At 43.6% G+C, this 14,761-nt stretch overlaps 1 protein-coding gene across 1 annotated transcript; it reads left to right on the forward strand.

The window, feature by feature from the left end:
• Positions 1–5,612: 5,612 nt before the first annotated feature.
• Positions 5,613–7,067, forward strand: LOC119823701 (sperm motility kinase-like). Its single transcript, XM_038343780.1, has one exon. The coding sequence runs from the start codon at positions 5,613–5,615 to the stop codon at positions 7,065–7,067; it is 1,455 nt and encodes a 484-aa protein (XP_038199708.1).
• The last annotated feature ends 7,694 nt before the right edge of the window (positions 7,068–14,761 follow it).

The raw sequence follows: 14,761 nt of genomic DNA on the forward strand, positions 1-14,761 counted from the left end.
GATTTGGACTCAGATATTTTTTCCTATTCTTGGATATTGCAAAGTGGGTGACCCTAAAAAAAAGTGAGTTTCCCTTGTTTTCTGTTCAACTTTCCATGTTTGACATTTATTGATTGATTCTTTCTGACCATATTCAACTTTGTTTTAAGTTGTGGCTGTTATTTCTCTTCTTTCACTGACTGAGATTTTCCTTTTCATCCAATTTCATTTCCTTATTATTCTTCACTGTGCTCTGTTGTGTTTTTTTTTTTAAACTTTCTGGTCTGTAGGCATACAGTGAGGAATTTACTCAACTGTGCTGAAGATTCACCAGGTATGTGTCACCTCCCTGCCAATGTCAGGTGACCAGTGTTTCTATTAACAAGAAATTCATCTTCTCTTCTGACTATGATGAAGATAAATGTTTTTATGTTTCTAGAATAGGGTTGTTTATAATAAAACATCCTCTCGTTCTATGTTAGTGACATTTCATTTCTTTTCAGGGGTGACTATGTTTTCTTGATGTTGGACTATGCTTGCTCTTTTGACAAGTTTTGTATGTAGATTGATTCTTATGTTCCACTGAAGGTATCTTGATCATGAAGAATGATCATTTCATTGTGTCAATAACTAAGAAGTAAATGATCGAGTACTTTCCTTAAGGATATCCCAATGTTCTTAGTCAACGATGCTTTCAGATATTCGTCTCTTTACAAGGTGTCTTTTTTTGGCTAGAGACTAGGGGCTTTACGAGAAGAGTTTGTTTTATAAAAAGATTTGAAAGTATCCCTTGCCTCAGTTTTATGGACTACGGGAATATGTGTGGATCATTGCAGTCATTTCTTCAAATTGTTGGATTCATCTGTGAGTTTTCCCAGTAAAAATACAAGGCGTTGTCAACCTATTTGTTCTTTCAGACTGTGTTGCCTAGTTTTATATTTGAATTTTAAATACACATGGATTCTTGTATCTTTCCTTGGTATATGAGTTTTTATCTTTAGTGAGGAGCGAGGAAAGATAGGAGCTACAGAGAGATGGTGATGTTAGGGGAGATTCTCCACCCAGGCACAAGGACTCTAGCAATGATGGCCACGCAGTGGGAGGCTGAAGCAGTTTCATTCCTGTCAGACAAAGCATGTCTCCATGAAAATGCAGGTTTCTGAGGGAAAGGGAGGTCCTGCACCAAGAGGAAGCAGGTTCATTTAGTATGAGACCTGTGCTACACTACAGAGGATGTGGCCTGTAATTCGGGCTACTTGAAGGGTCCATTCTTTCTCTGGTGGAGGTGGATGGAACAGACACAGTCAATGTGTGACTGTGTGACAGCAATGAGTCTGCCGTGACTTCTGGGCAGCATGGGTAGGGTGGGGATGGGGAGCAGCCAGCTCTGCTAAGCCCGTGTTTATTGTCTGGCATTCTGTTGTGATAGAAGTTTATGAACAGGGCATCTGAAGAGATAGTGAGCATGTCTGTCTGACTTAGTTTTGGAGTGATAATGGCCCATGGGCGTGGGTCAGAGGCATGGAAGCTAGCTGGAACCCTGAAGGAAAATGCAGAAAATTGAGATGTCACCAACTCAAACTCAAGCAAGAAGTAGAAGACATGAAGACTAGAATCTAGGGGATTCTAACCCAGGCAAGGTGAAAAGGACTAACTCACATTGGAACCCAAAAAGAGGACACTTAGAGCCAGGACACGGGCTCAGGCCTATGATCTTAATCTTTGGGGGCTGTAGAGGATACCACAACCCTGAGGGCTGCACAGCGAACTGGAGGCCAGATGAACTACAAAGTTAGACTCTGTCAAGGACAAGAGGAAAAGAAATAGGAGGGAGGGGAGAAGTGAGAGAAGGAGAGGAAGAAAAAGAGGAAGGAAAGACACTGAGGGTGGAGCAAGAGAATCCATTAAGTGAACATAGCAAACACTAAATGCATTGGTCCGTAAATGAGCGAGTTAAGAGAAGCTGCTGGACGAAGCATTGGTCCAAGCTCCTGGAGTCCAGTTGAAGAGAGGGAGGAGGGATTATTTGAGCAAAGGGGTCAAGATCATGATGGGGGAAACCCAGAGAGACAGCTGACCTGAGCTAGTGGGAACTCATTGACACTGGACTGACAGATGGGAAATCTGCATAGGATTGAACTAGGCCCTTTGAAAATGGGTGACAGTTCTGTGACTTGGGCACAGTGGGACCAGGATTTATCCCCAGCTCAGGAACTGTCTTTTTGGAGCCCATTGCTTATGGAGAAATACCTAACTCAGCTTGGATACATTGGAGGGTCTTGGTCCTCCTCAGGTTGATATGCCAATCTTTGTTGACTCCCCCTGGCAGGCCTTACCCTTTTTGAGGAATGGATGGGAGTTGGTTGAAGAAAAGGTGGTGGGGGAGGAGGACGGGAGAGATGAGGAACTGTGGTTGTTATGTAAAATGGAAAAAAACTTTTAAACAAAAAATTAAATAAAAGTGAGCAGGGGAAACAACTACAGCAGAATACTGTCATTTTCTCAACTGTGATTAGCCCGGTGCAATGACATCACAGGGAGTCATTGTGAGGTCGGCTAGAGACTAGTCTGTGTACGGTGCTACCTGGGACTGGGTTCTGTCCTTGTATCACAGGGGAGGCGTTGGTTGGTGGATGAGGATTTGGACTCAGTGATTTCTTATAGATTTAGACACTTCAAAGTGGGTGGTCCTGAAAAAGTGAGTTTCCCTTGTTTTCTGTTTGCCTTTTGGTGTTTGACATTTATTGATTTTTTTTACCCATATTTAATTTTGTTTTAAATTGTTGTTGTTATTTCTATTCTTTCACTGACTGAGATTTTCCTTTTTATTTGACTTCTTTGTCATTCTTAGCTGTGCTCTTTTTTTAACTTTCTGGTTGTAGGCACACAGTGAGGAACTGTGAAGATTTACCATCCGTGTGTCACCTCCCTGCCAATGTCAGGTGAGCAGTGTTTCTATTAACAAGAAATTCATCCTCTCTTCTGACTACGATTAAATAAATATTTTCCTGTTTGTAGAATAGGATTGTTCATAGTAAAACATTCTCTCGTTAGGTTTGTCCCTGGCAGTGGCCCTCATTTCTTTTCTGGGGTGACTATGTTTTCTTGATGTTGGACTATGCTTGCTCTTTTGTTTATTTTTGTATGTAGACTGATTCTTGTGTTCCCCTGAAGGTATCTTGATCATGAAGAATGATCATTTAATGTGTTACTGACTAAGAAGTAAAGGAGCAAGTGCTATCCTTAAGGATATTTTAATGTTTGCAGTCATTGCCCCTGTCAGATACTCATCTCTTTTCAAGGTGTCTTTACTTGGCTAAAGAGTAAGTAAGTAAGTAAATCTTCAAAAAAGATTTGAAAGTATCCCTTGCTTCAGTTTTATGGACGAATGGAATATCTGTTGATCATTACAGTTATTTCTTTAGATTGTTAGATCCATCAGTGAATTTTCCCGGTAACAGTACAAGGTATTGTCAAACTATTTGTTCTTTCAGATTGTGTTGCCTAGTTTTAGATTCCAACTTTAAAGTTTTCCATGGATTTTTGTATATTTCCTTATTATATGAGTCAGCATCTTTAGTGGGATGTGAGGAAAGATGGGAACTACAGAGAGATGGTGATACTAGGGGAGATTCTGTACCCAGGCACAAGGACTCTAGCAATTATGGCCACGCAGTGGGAGGCTGAAGCAGTTTCATCCCTGTCAGACAAAGCATGTCTCCATGAAAATGCAGGTTTCTGAGGGAAAGGGAGGTCCTGCACCAAGAGGAAGCAGGTTCATTTAGTATGAGACCTGTGCTACACTACAGAGGATGTGGCCTGTAATTCGGGCTACTTGATGGGTCCATTCTTTCTCTGGTGGAGGTAGAAGGAACAGACACAGTCAATGTGTGACTGTGTGACAGCAATGAGTCTGCCGTGACTTCTGGGCAGCATGGGTAGGGTGGGGATGGGGAGCAACCAGCTCTGCTAAGCCCGTGTTTATTGTCTGGCATTCTGTTGTGATAGAAGTTTATGAACAGGGCATCTGAAGAGATAGTGAGCATGTCTGTCTGACCTAGTTTTGGAGGGATAATGGCCCATGGGCGTGGGTCAGAGGCATGGAAGCTAGCTGGAACCCTGAAGGAAAATGCAGGAGATTGAGACGTCACCAACTCAAACTCAAGAAGTAAGTAGAAGAAGACATGAAGACTGTGCTGATTCTTCTCAAGGACAGCGCCACGGATGGAGTACTGCTTCTACGGATCCAACCTAAAAAGTTCCCAAACAGTACCATCTACTTTCCTTGTGTGTCCATGTGTTCATACATTTGTATCAGACATTTTTAATTCAAAGTACCACAGTGGGACTGTTGAATGTCAGATGTGTTGAGGACTTGACTCCTTGTTTGGGAATTTGTGGAACGCATGGATGTGGGGCTAGCTAGAGGACCTGTGCCACTTGGTGATAGAGAACTTCTAATTTAGTGTCACCAGACACCTAACTGCCAGCTCTATTTGGGAAGGAAATGTGCCATCACCATGGCTTCAGTGTCTAGAGAAGTGTGTACACGTGTGTGCACAAACACACACACACACACACACACACACACACACACACACACAAACCCTTCCTCCCTGGAGTTGATTCTGGTCTGGGATTTGGTGCCAGCCATGAGCAAAATACTCAGGGAACTAGCTGTGTTATAGAACCTGGTCAAAAATAGTCATGGAAGCCATGATTGGTCTGCTCATTTGGGTGACATCACAAGGAAGCATTATGAAGTACGCTAACTATTCTGTTTTAGGCACTGCCTGCATTGGGCTCCTGTCTTTGTAGCTCGGAATAGCTGTCACGACACTACAGTCTACTGAAGATTGCCTGTGACAGACTAGGATTCTCCAGTCTACTGGACTTTGCTAAAGTGAGTTCTTTCCAGTTCATTGGTTTTGGTTTTAGGGTTAAGTTTTGCTAATTCATGTTTACATGTATGCTATTAGTTTACATCCTAGGTTTGAATTGTCAGTGTCGTATCTATTTTTTCATTATTACCCAATTTCCTGTTTCAAAATTCATTTATTCTTTACTTTTTTCTACTGCGGTTTCAATTTTCATCAGGTGAAACACATGTTACTGTAAACTAACCATAGCAACTTCATTATAAATTTCCCATCCATGCCCAGCCTGCGTTTTGGTCAAACTCTCCCGCTCTATCGCTTCCTCCACTCCATCTCTGTGACTAATACTGTTTCTTTGATAAACACTCAGCCCTCCTCTTCCTTAAACCCACAGGAGAAGAAAATATCATGTTTCTCTTTGTGGATTTTGTTTCTCTTAGATGAGATTTTCTCTACTTGCAGCTACTTTCCCCAAAGCATAACAGTTCAGGGGTCCCTGTGTGTGAGTATGGGCTCCTCCCCAGAATCTGAACAGATGCTGTTATGCTCTTGTTCAGTGTCTTTATGTCAATTACCCTCTGGATGATTCTTGTACTTCTTGGTCTTAAAGGCATCATTAGGTTGTTTGGGATATTTCAGATTTCAAGACAGAGAATTCATGCCTATAATCTTCCATTTCTAAAACTCTATCATTTCTTCCCTAGCATCGTGTGTCCCTGAAATTGCCCAAAATACAGAGAACTTGAGGTAACCATCATGGACAGCCTCCGGGAAGAGGACATCCTCAAGAAGAATTATAAATTTTTATCATCACTAGGTTGTGGTGCATTTGGGGAGGTGATCCTTGCCCAACACCTTCCCACAAAAACGCAGGTGGCGATCAAGGTGCTTGAGAAAGAGTACAATGATGAAGAATACATCAGATCTGAGGTGGCCGTCCACAAGTCCTTACATCACAATAACATCATCCAATTGTTCCATGCTATCAACACGCTGCAGGCCACTTATCTCGTCATGGAATACTTGGAAGGAAAAGATCTGTTAATGTTGATCAGGGAGGTGGGCTGTCTACAAGAGGAGGAGGCTAGGCCTATATTCTACCAGTTGGCCTCTGCTGTGCACTTCCTGCACCAAAGACTGATCGCACACCGCGACATCAAATTAGAGAACATCCTGATGGGTCCAGATGGCAAAGTCAAACTCTGCGATTTTGGGTTGGCCACCCAGCTCGTAGAGGGCCAGATGCTGGAGGAGCTGTGGGGCACCTTGCCATATTTGGCCCCAGAGATCTTGGCCGGAACACCGTATGATGCTATGGCAGGGGATATGTGGAGCTTAGGGATTGTCTTCTACGTCCTGGTCACCAGACACTTGCCCTATGTAGAATCGACCCCCGAAGCTATGTACCATCTAATCACCACCACCCCGTGCCGCATTCCGTACCATCTTTCCAGGTCCTGTTACCTCATCTTGGCCAGACTGCTCACCGGTTACATTTGGTTCAGGCTGACGTCATCTCGGCTTTTGGAGAGACCTTGGCTGGGCCATATTCAGGAACAGGTAACACCTCCTGCCAAGGACATCCTCCCCAAGGTTGTGGAGACCATGTGTAACATCGGGTACACCTGCGAGCAGGTTATTTCATCTCTAAAAGACCCACAGTCAAACCTAACAGCAACGATTAACATCCTTAAATTCAAAATGAGTTCTGGGGATAGCAGTCTGCAAACTGTCATCCCTGCAGTCAGTACTAGCGTCCCTGTGGCCATGAAGAGGAGTCACAGTGAACCGGCTCTGCTCTCTGGATGCAGAAGCAAAGCCGGGCTCCACACCCACACCTGCCCGGAGGCGCTGCACTATTCAGATCATACAGCCCCAGAAGGAGATGCTTTGGCCACTGAAACCATCAACCCAGCTCCAGGGGATACCACAGTCACCATGATGTCACTGGATAGCCTGGCTGATGAATCCTCCTCCCCTGATCCACCTCTATATGGGGAAGACATAGGGCTGGTGAACATGGCCTTCAGCGAAGAGGAACAATCCATAGAGCCAGAAGTGCCCAGTGACCAGCCCCATGTTGTACCCACAGCCTCTGGAACCAGGCCTCTCCGGGGCTGGAAGCTGATGAGGAAGCGCATTTCCAGCGCACTAAGAGCACTGTGCTGCTGCTGCCTGCCCACCCCACGTGGGGAAACGGAAGTGGCCTAGGAGCATTCCAGCCCTGGTCAGGAGTGCCTGCTGCAGGAGGGAGCCAGGACAGAAGCTCAGATGGTTGTGGCCCTGCATGCAACCCAGGGCAACAGGCCCCTGCCTCCATACTCCAGCTACAGGTTCTGAGCTGCCAGTCCATTTCTCCTTTAGCTTACTGCTGCCCCGGCACTGCTTTCCAGATCCAGGGCTGGACAGAAGGCCCATCTGCCCACTGAGCCGCCACCTCCCCAGATTTGGTTGCTTATTTAGGACCCTTAACCACAACATCTAATACACCTCCCTCTGCAACCAGCAATGACTTGGATGCCCACCTCATGCTGATCATCACCTTGGTGACTTGCTCCTCTCCAACTGTCAGGCGGAACTGCAGCAATGCATGTCCTTGAATCTGATTGACAGGGACGATGGAAACAGAATTCGAGCTTATGCTTCAGTCTAGACACCCACAGTTTCGTTTCACTAGTTTTGATTTTCGTGTTATGTACTTTTTTAAAAGTTGGTTGTTATTAGTTTTTTATATATTGCTAAAAATGTTTTTATTAGTTTACTTTAGGAAGTTCAATTTAAATAGAGAAAGCAGTACATATATGATTTTTCCCTCTGTTGTTAATACTTCATGTATACATCTGGGCACTCACTTGTAACTATGAAAGCCTTATACGTGGACAATAAATATTAATGATTAGCCGAAAAAGAGAGGAGCTTCTGGTCCAAGCTTGTAAGAGAAACTGTCTACCAGCCTACCAAAGACTCAGCCATCCTGCCAAAACCAGCCCGCATGAGCATGCATGGCAGGAACTTCCTCCCTGAGCCAATCCAAGGCCTGTTGCTATACCCAGAGACTGCTGACTAATGGACACGTGACCGCAGATGCCAATGAAGGAAGAACAACACAGAAGAATTGGCCACCTGAGCCATGGGACCTTGGGATGGGATGGGAGAGGCCTGCCCACACCCTCAATAAAGGAGTTGGCTTTTTGTAGTCACCTGACTTCCAGAGTCTATGTGGTTGACTCTATGCCTTCTCGCCCCCTCCCACAAGTAGTGTCCCTTCAGGGTCACCCCCAACAGAGGTTGATCTTGGCTCAATTTTCCTTCAAACCTCTCTCCCTCCTCCTCCTGCCCTTTCTCTCTCTATTTTCTTTTGTGAGCTCTGTTCACAGGAGGCTCTCAGGAGCTCACCATCCCATCTTGTCCTGGGTCAGGAGTAGGAGCCCTGGCGGCATCAGCCCTCTCTGTCCTCCCAGGCCCCTGTGAGAAGAGGATATTTAGTCCCAGTCAGCCTCACAGAAAGTCCTATCTTCAGCTCCATTGCCCAGACTAGTCACGTGGCTATTGTTGAGCCAATCACTGTGTCCAAGGTAGTGTGATGTTCTGATTGGCCAGGCCTGAGTCATATGACCACCCAGGCTGAAGATGAAATTAATTTCTTTAGAACCACAGACATTGAGAGTTAAGGCGAAGCAAGGGACAGGAAAAGGGCAGATGTGGGTGCAGGCCAGCTTCCTGCTAAAGACGGAAGCAGTCACAGGACACCAGTCACAGGGACAGAAGGGCAGGTTAAGTTGTCATGCTGTTCACACCAACTCCATTGGGAGACTGACCCAAACCTCTCTGCCCAGAGAAACCTTATAATTTCTTTCTTCATTTTTAGAATTTTAATTCACATGTCTGGAGGTCACAGGATAATTGATAGTCAATTCTCACCTGCCGTGGGGGTCCCAGGGATCCAACTCAGGCCTTCCCTCTTGGCAGCAACCATATACACCTGGGGAGACTAGCGGATCTGCCATGTGCTTGTAGCTCTGCCTTCAGCAGCAGGGTTTGAATTCAGGCCACAGTTATCACAGTTTTGTTCTCTAGCTAACCCAGAGGGGGTGTTTTGTGAACACATGTGGTTTAAGAACTACCCCTAGTTTTCATTTGATAAAATCTCTGGTAAAGATTGGAGGTTTGTGAGATCAGATCTGTGAAGAAGTAAAAGGAATAGATGTTACTCCCAGGATGAGTACGCTAAAGCACACAACATAAATGAAGATACACTTAACGAACTCATCTCCAAAGGAAAGGGGGAAAATGGCAGCAGCCATTCGTGAGGTCAGCTGAGGATGGAATAAAAAGCAATCCAGATTAATCGAACCATTAGGAAATCAAATATGAAATAAATCTTTGCTCAACAATGGCTTAAATTTTAATCTCTAATTGTGAGGCTCTTCTGGGCAGCAGAATAATGCAGTCTTCATCTTCGGGTGGCAGAATTGATGTAGATCACAAAACTGCTGGGTTCAGGACTTTAAGAAACAGCTTCTATTGCCTTTGACACTTTATCTATTGTTAGAAGTGGGTCCAATCTCTCTAGCATACTCATCATTAGGAGTATTTGGGATCCAAGTACCAGACACTTGACTTTACTGTTTGAAGAAAACACCTGATGGTCCTTAGTTTCAGTCCGTATTCTTCATAGTTAGCAAGATGGCTACTGCAATAGCAGGTACTGTTACCACCTTCCATCAGAAGTAAGCGGGAAGGTGGTTGTGTGAAAACTTGTAGACCCGAGTTCAAGTCCTCGGCACCAATGTAATGTCAGAATCATTGGTTTGCACACCTGTGAGCTCAGCACTCCTACTGCAAGATGGGAGGTAGAGGCATGACAGTTCCCAAAATCTCACAGACCACTAGCCTGTGAATACAGTGGCCGTGAAACCCTGTCTCAAACAAGTGGAGGACAAGGACCAACACCCAAACTTTTCCTTTGACCTCCATGTGTGTGCTGTGACACACATAGCCCTGTCTGTATTCATACATATTCCACTCTGTGTGTGTGTGTGCGTGTGCATGTGCGTGCGCACACATGTGCCTCTCTTTGTTTCTCTGTCTCTGTCTATCTCTGTTTCTCTCTCACCCATGCATACACACACAGAGACAGACACACATATTCCTAAGAACAAAGAGGTAGAGAGAGGGAATAGGAAGAGGAAACATGTAACTAGGAAACTTCATGCCTGTCAATGTGAGCTTATGTTTCTCCGGTCGCCTCCATCTGCACTGTGACTAAGGGGAAGGTGTGAGACTAAGGTTGAACCAGTTCAGCCCACAGTAGTTGCCTCATCTTTTCCAATACCCACCTGTGAACAGGGTATGGACAGGTTTTTCCATAGCTAATGCTCTCATTCCAAAAATATCTAGACCATTTCTCTCTCAATTTACATTTTCCCAGCCAATTAACCATTCAGAGTTGGCCCTTGTACTTGTCAGCATTCTCAAGAGGAAGAGTTGGGCATAGAAGTAGATTTACTTATCATTCATGCTATTAATATTTTGCACAATATTTTAATTCATATTAGTACTTTATTACTGTGTGTGTATAGTTTCCAGAGATGAAACCCAACACACCAGGCTTTTTGGCAAGCATCTTTATCTGGTGAGCAATCTCTCTGGCCCTGGAAGATTTATTGGACTGGTTAACATAAGGTTTGGCACAGTCCACTATTGGCCACCTGCATGTCCAGTACAGATGTGAATGCCTCAGCAGTTCCAGTCTGCTGCTGAAGACGTAGAAACCCCCAAGCATTGACATTCACTTTGCAGGCAGAAGGACTTACCGTGATATCCATGGAGGATTGCTACAACAATGGGTGAATGCCTCAGAAAATGAAGAAACTTGCACACCCAGTCTTCCTGATCCCCTATTCTCCTCACCTGGCTCCATCAAGAGGAATAAATCCAATCGCTACCCCAGTTCCCACAGAGACCACTTTTTTGCACACACAAAGCCACCCAGATGGCCAACTGCAGTCTCCCTGACACAGAGGCACAAGGAGAAGTGTGTAAATAATTCTCAAGATCCACTGGGAGGTGATGTGGGGGGAAATGTGATGTCCATGTCCAAGGTGCTGCAGCAAGGGGCACAGAAGATGCCCATGTGAGAGCCACCTAGGCCATGAGGAAGCAAGCTACATGGGAGCGGGAGCGGATCCATTCCAGGGACATTGGCAGACCAGGATTGAGCCAGCAACCTAGGCCAGAGCAGACCTGTGACAGCAAACTCTACAGGAGCAGGTAAAGGGAAGCAACTGCTGAGTGAGTGAGCCAGAGCCAGAGACCACTGAGGGTCCAGACATGAATCTCGGACCTTTAAGAGAGTAGACCTAAGCCAGGACCCCTGTGGGTCTGGGTGTGAGTCTAGGACCTCCAAGGAACTAGGCCTGAGCCAGGACCTCTGCCAGTGTGGGCATGAATCTGGGAACTCCGAAGTAGTAGGCAAGAATCAGAGATCTGCGGGTCAAGGTTTGAGTCTGGGACCTCAAAGGGACTAGGCCTAAGCCAGGACCTCTGTGGGTCCAGGCGTTGGTCTGGGACATCAAATGGAATAAGAGGAAACAAAAAGCTCTGCGGGTCCAAGCTTAAGTCTGGGACCTCTGAGGGAGTAAGCCTGAGCTAGGTCCTCTGTGAGTCTGGGTGTGCCCGAGCCTGGGCACTCTGAATGGGCTGACCAGAGCCAGGGTCCTTTACAGGACCAACCCCAAGCCAGGGACCTCTGCAGGAACAGAGCCAGACCAGGGACATTTACAGAAACAGGTCTAAGCTGACAACCTAGAATAGAGTAGGCCTGAGACAGCAAACTCCAAAGGAGTGGAGCAAAGCCTGGGAGTGCTGAGTGACCTCCAGGAACACGAAGTGACCAAAGAGGGTAACTAGAACTGTGCCACTGACTGTGCCATGAGTAACAACGATCTGAGCCTTGGATTCACTGGCACCTAGATTAATCAACAGAATCACAGACAGCCCCAATCAAACCTATTAGAGGAAAAGATGAATAGAAAAGTTAAGAACACATGCAACACCATGGAGAGCAACATGACACGAGTAAAACCTAAAGACCCTACAACAGCAAGACTTGAACAACCAAATATAGATGTAGCAGAAGAAAATGACCTAAAAATAACTTCAGGAGAATGTTTGAAACTGTTAAAGAAGAAACGAGAATTTGCCTCAAAGAAATGGAGGAAAAGACAAACAAAAATTGGAAGACATCAACAAATCCCTTAAAGAAAACCAAGAAAAAGCAATCAAATATATATACAAAAGAAACTATTTAAGACTTGAAAACTGAAATAGAGACAATAAAGAAAACACAAGCTGAGGGAATTATAGAAACAGGAATCAAGAGAAAACAATCAGGAACCACAAACGCAAGCATGAACAGCAGAATACAAGAGATGGAAGAGAGAATCTCAAGCGCTGAAGATACACTAGAGGAAATAGACTCATCAGTCAAAGAAAACATTAAATCTTACAAATCTTAACCTAAAATATCCATGAAATAAGGGACACCATGAAAAGACCAAACTTAAGAATAATAGGTATAACAGAAGGAGAAGAAGTTCAACTCAAAAGCACAGAAAATATATTTAACAAAATCATAGAAGAAAACTGTCCCAACCCAAAGAAAGATATGCCTATAAAGATACAAGAAGCTTAGAGAACACCAAATAGACTGGATCAAAACAAAAGTCCCCTCGCCATATAATAACCAAAACACTAAACGAACATAGTAAAGAAAGAATATTAGGAGCTGCAAAGGAAAAAAAGGCCAAGTAACATATAAAGGTAGACCTATCAGAATTACACCTGACTTCTCATTGGAGACAATGAAAGCCAGAGGTTATGGTCAAGTGTTATGCAAACATTAAGAGACCACAGATGCCAGCCCAGACTACTATACCCAGCAAAACTTTCAATCACCATAGAAGGACAAAACAAGATATTTCATGACAAAAGAAGATTTAACCAATACCTAGCCACAAAACCAGCCCTACACAAAATACTAGAAGGAAAACTCCAACCCAAGGAAGTTGGCCACATCAATAAAAACACAGACAATTGATGGTCTTATGGCAGCAAATCCAAAAAAAGGAGAAAATGCACAAATTAACATCACCAACAATGAAAACTAAATTAACAAGGGACAGAAATCACTGATAACTAATATCCCTTAGTATAAATGAAATCAACTCACCTATAAAAAGGCAAAGGCTAACAGACTGGATACAAAAACAGAAACAATCCATCTTCTGCATGCAAGAAATACAACTCAACCTCAAAGACAGACACTGTTTCAGAGTAAAGGGTTGGAAAAATATTCCAATCAAATGGGCCTAAGAAACAAGCTGGTGTAGCTATCTTAATATCTAACAAAATTGACTTCAAACTAAAAATCAATCAAAAGAGATAAAGAAGGTCATTTCATATTAGTCACAGGAAAAATTCATCAAGAGGAATTCTCAATACTGGACATTTATGCCCCAAATACAAGGGTACCCTCATATGTAAAAGAAACACTTCTAAAGCTTAAATCATACATTAAACCCCACACACTAATAATAGTGGGAGACTTCAACACTCCTTTCTCACCACTGGACAGGTCAGTCAGACAAAAAATAACAGAGAAATAATGGAACTGACAGATGATATGACTCAAATGGATTAACAGACATCTATAAAATATTCCATTCAAACAGAAAAGAATATACCTTATTCTCAGCACTTCACGGAACTTTCTAAAAAATTGGCTACATATTTGGTAACAAAATAAATCTAAACAAATACAAAAGAATTGGAATAACCCATGTATCTTATCACCATGATTTAAAACTAGAAGTCAACAGCAATATTAATTCCAGAAAGCCCACAAACACATCGAAATTAAACAATGTTCACCTGAATCATCAATGGGTCAAGGAAGAAATAAAGGGAGAAGTTAAATACTTCCTAAAATTCAATGAAAATGACCACACAACATACCCAAATTATGGGACACAATGAAAACAGTGTTAAGAGGAAATCCATAGCACTAAATGCCTACATAAAGAAGCTGCACTAGTGAATTAACAGAAAATTTGAAAACTGTAGAACAAAAAGAAGCAACCTCACCTAAGAGAACTAGATGGCAGAAAATAATCAAACTGAGGGCTGAAATCAACAAAATAGAAACACAAGGAATCAATGAGACAAAAAGTTGGTTCTTCAAGAAAATCAAGAAAATAGACAAACCTTTATCCAAACTAACCAAAAGGCAGCGAGAGACTATCGAAATTAACAAAATCAGAAATGAAAAGGAGGACATAACAACAGACACGGAGGAAATACAAAGAATCATCAGGTCATATTTCGAAAACCCGTATTCCACAAAATTGGAAAACTTAAAGGAAATGGACAACTTTTGGATAAATATCACTTAACAAAATTAAATCAAGATGAGATAAGCAAATTAAACAGACCTATAACTGCTAAAGAAATAGAAACAGTAATCACAAGTCTCTCAACCAAAAACAAAGCCCAGGACTATATGGTTTCAGCTCAAAATTCTACAAGATTTTCTTTTTTTTTTTTTTCTCATGGTTTATTTTTTTTTATATTTAAAAATTTCCATCTCCTTCCCTCCTCCTCCCCCCTCCCTCCCCTCCTTCTCCCCTTTCTCTCCCCTCCTTCTCCCCCTTCCCTCCCCTCCCCTCCACCCATACCTCCCCTCCCTCCCTCTCAAGGCCAAGGAGCCATCAGGGTTCCCCACTCTATGCTAAGACCAAGGTCCTCCCAACTCCCCCCAGGTCCAGGAAGGTGATCGACCAAGCTGAGAAGGCTCCCACAGAGCCCGTCCATGAAGAACAATCAGAGCCCAGAGCCATTGTCCT

This window comes from Arvicola amphibius, chromosome 9 (genome assembly GCF_903992535.2).
Source record: "Arvicola amphibius chromosome 9, mArvAmp1.2, whole genome shotgun sequence".
In the NCBI taxonomy this organism is placed as follows: domain Eukaryota; kingdom Metazoa; phylum Chordata; class Mammalia; order Rodentia; family Cricetidae; genus Arvicola; species Arvicola amphibius.

Coding starts and splice junctions, on each gene's coding strand:
- LOC119823701 (XM_038343780.1), top strand. CDS start 5,613: ATGGACAGCCTCCGGGAAGAGGACATCCTCAAGAAGAATTATAAATTT.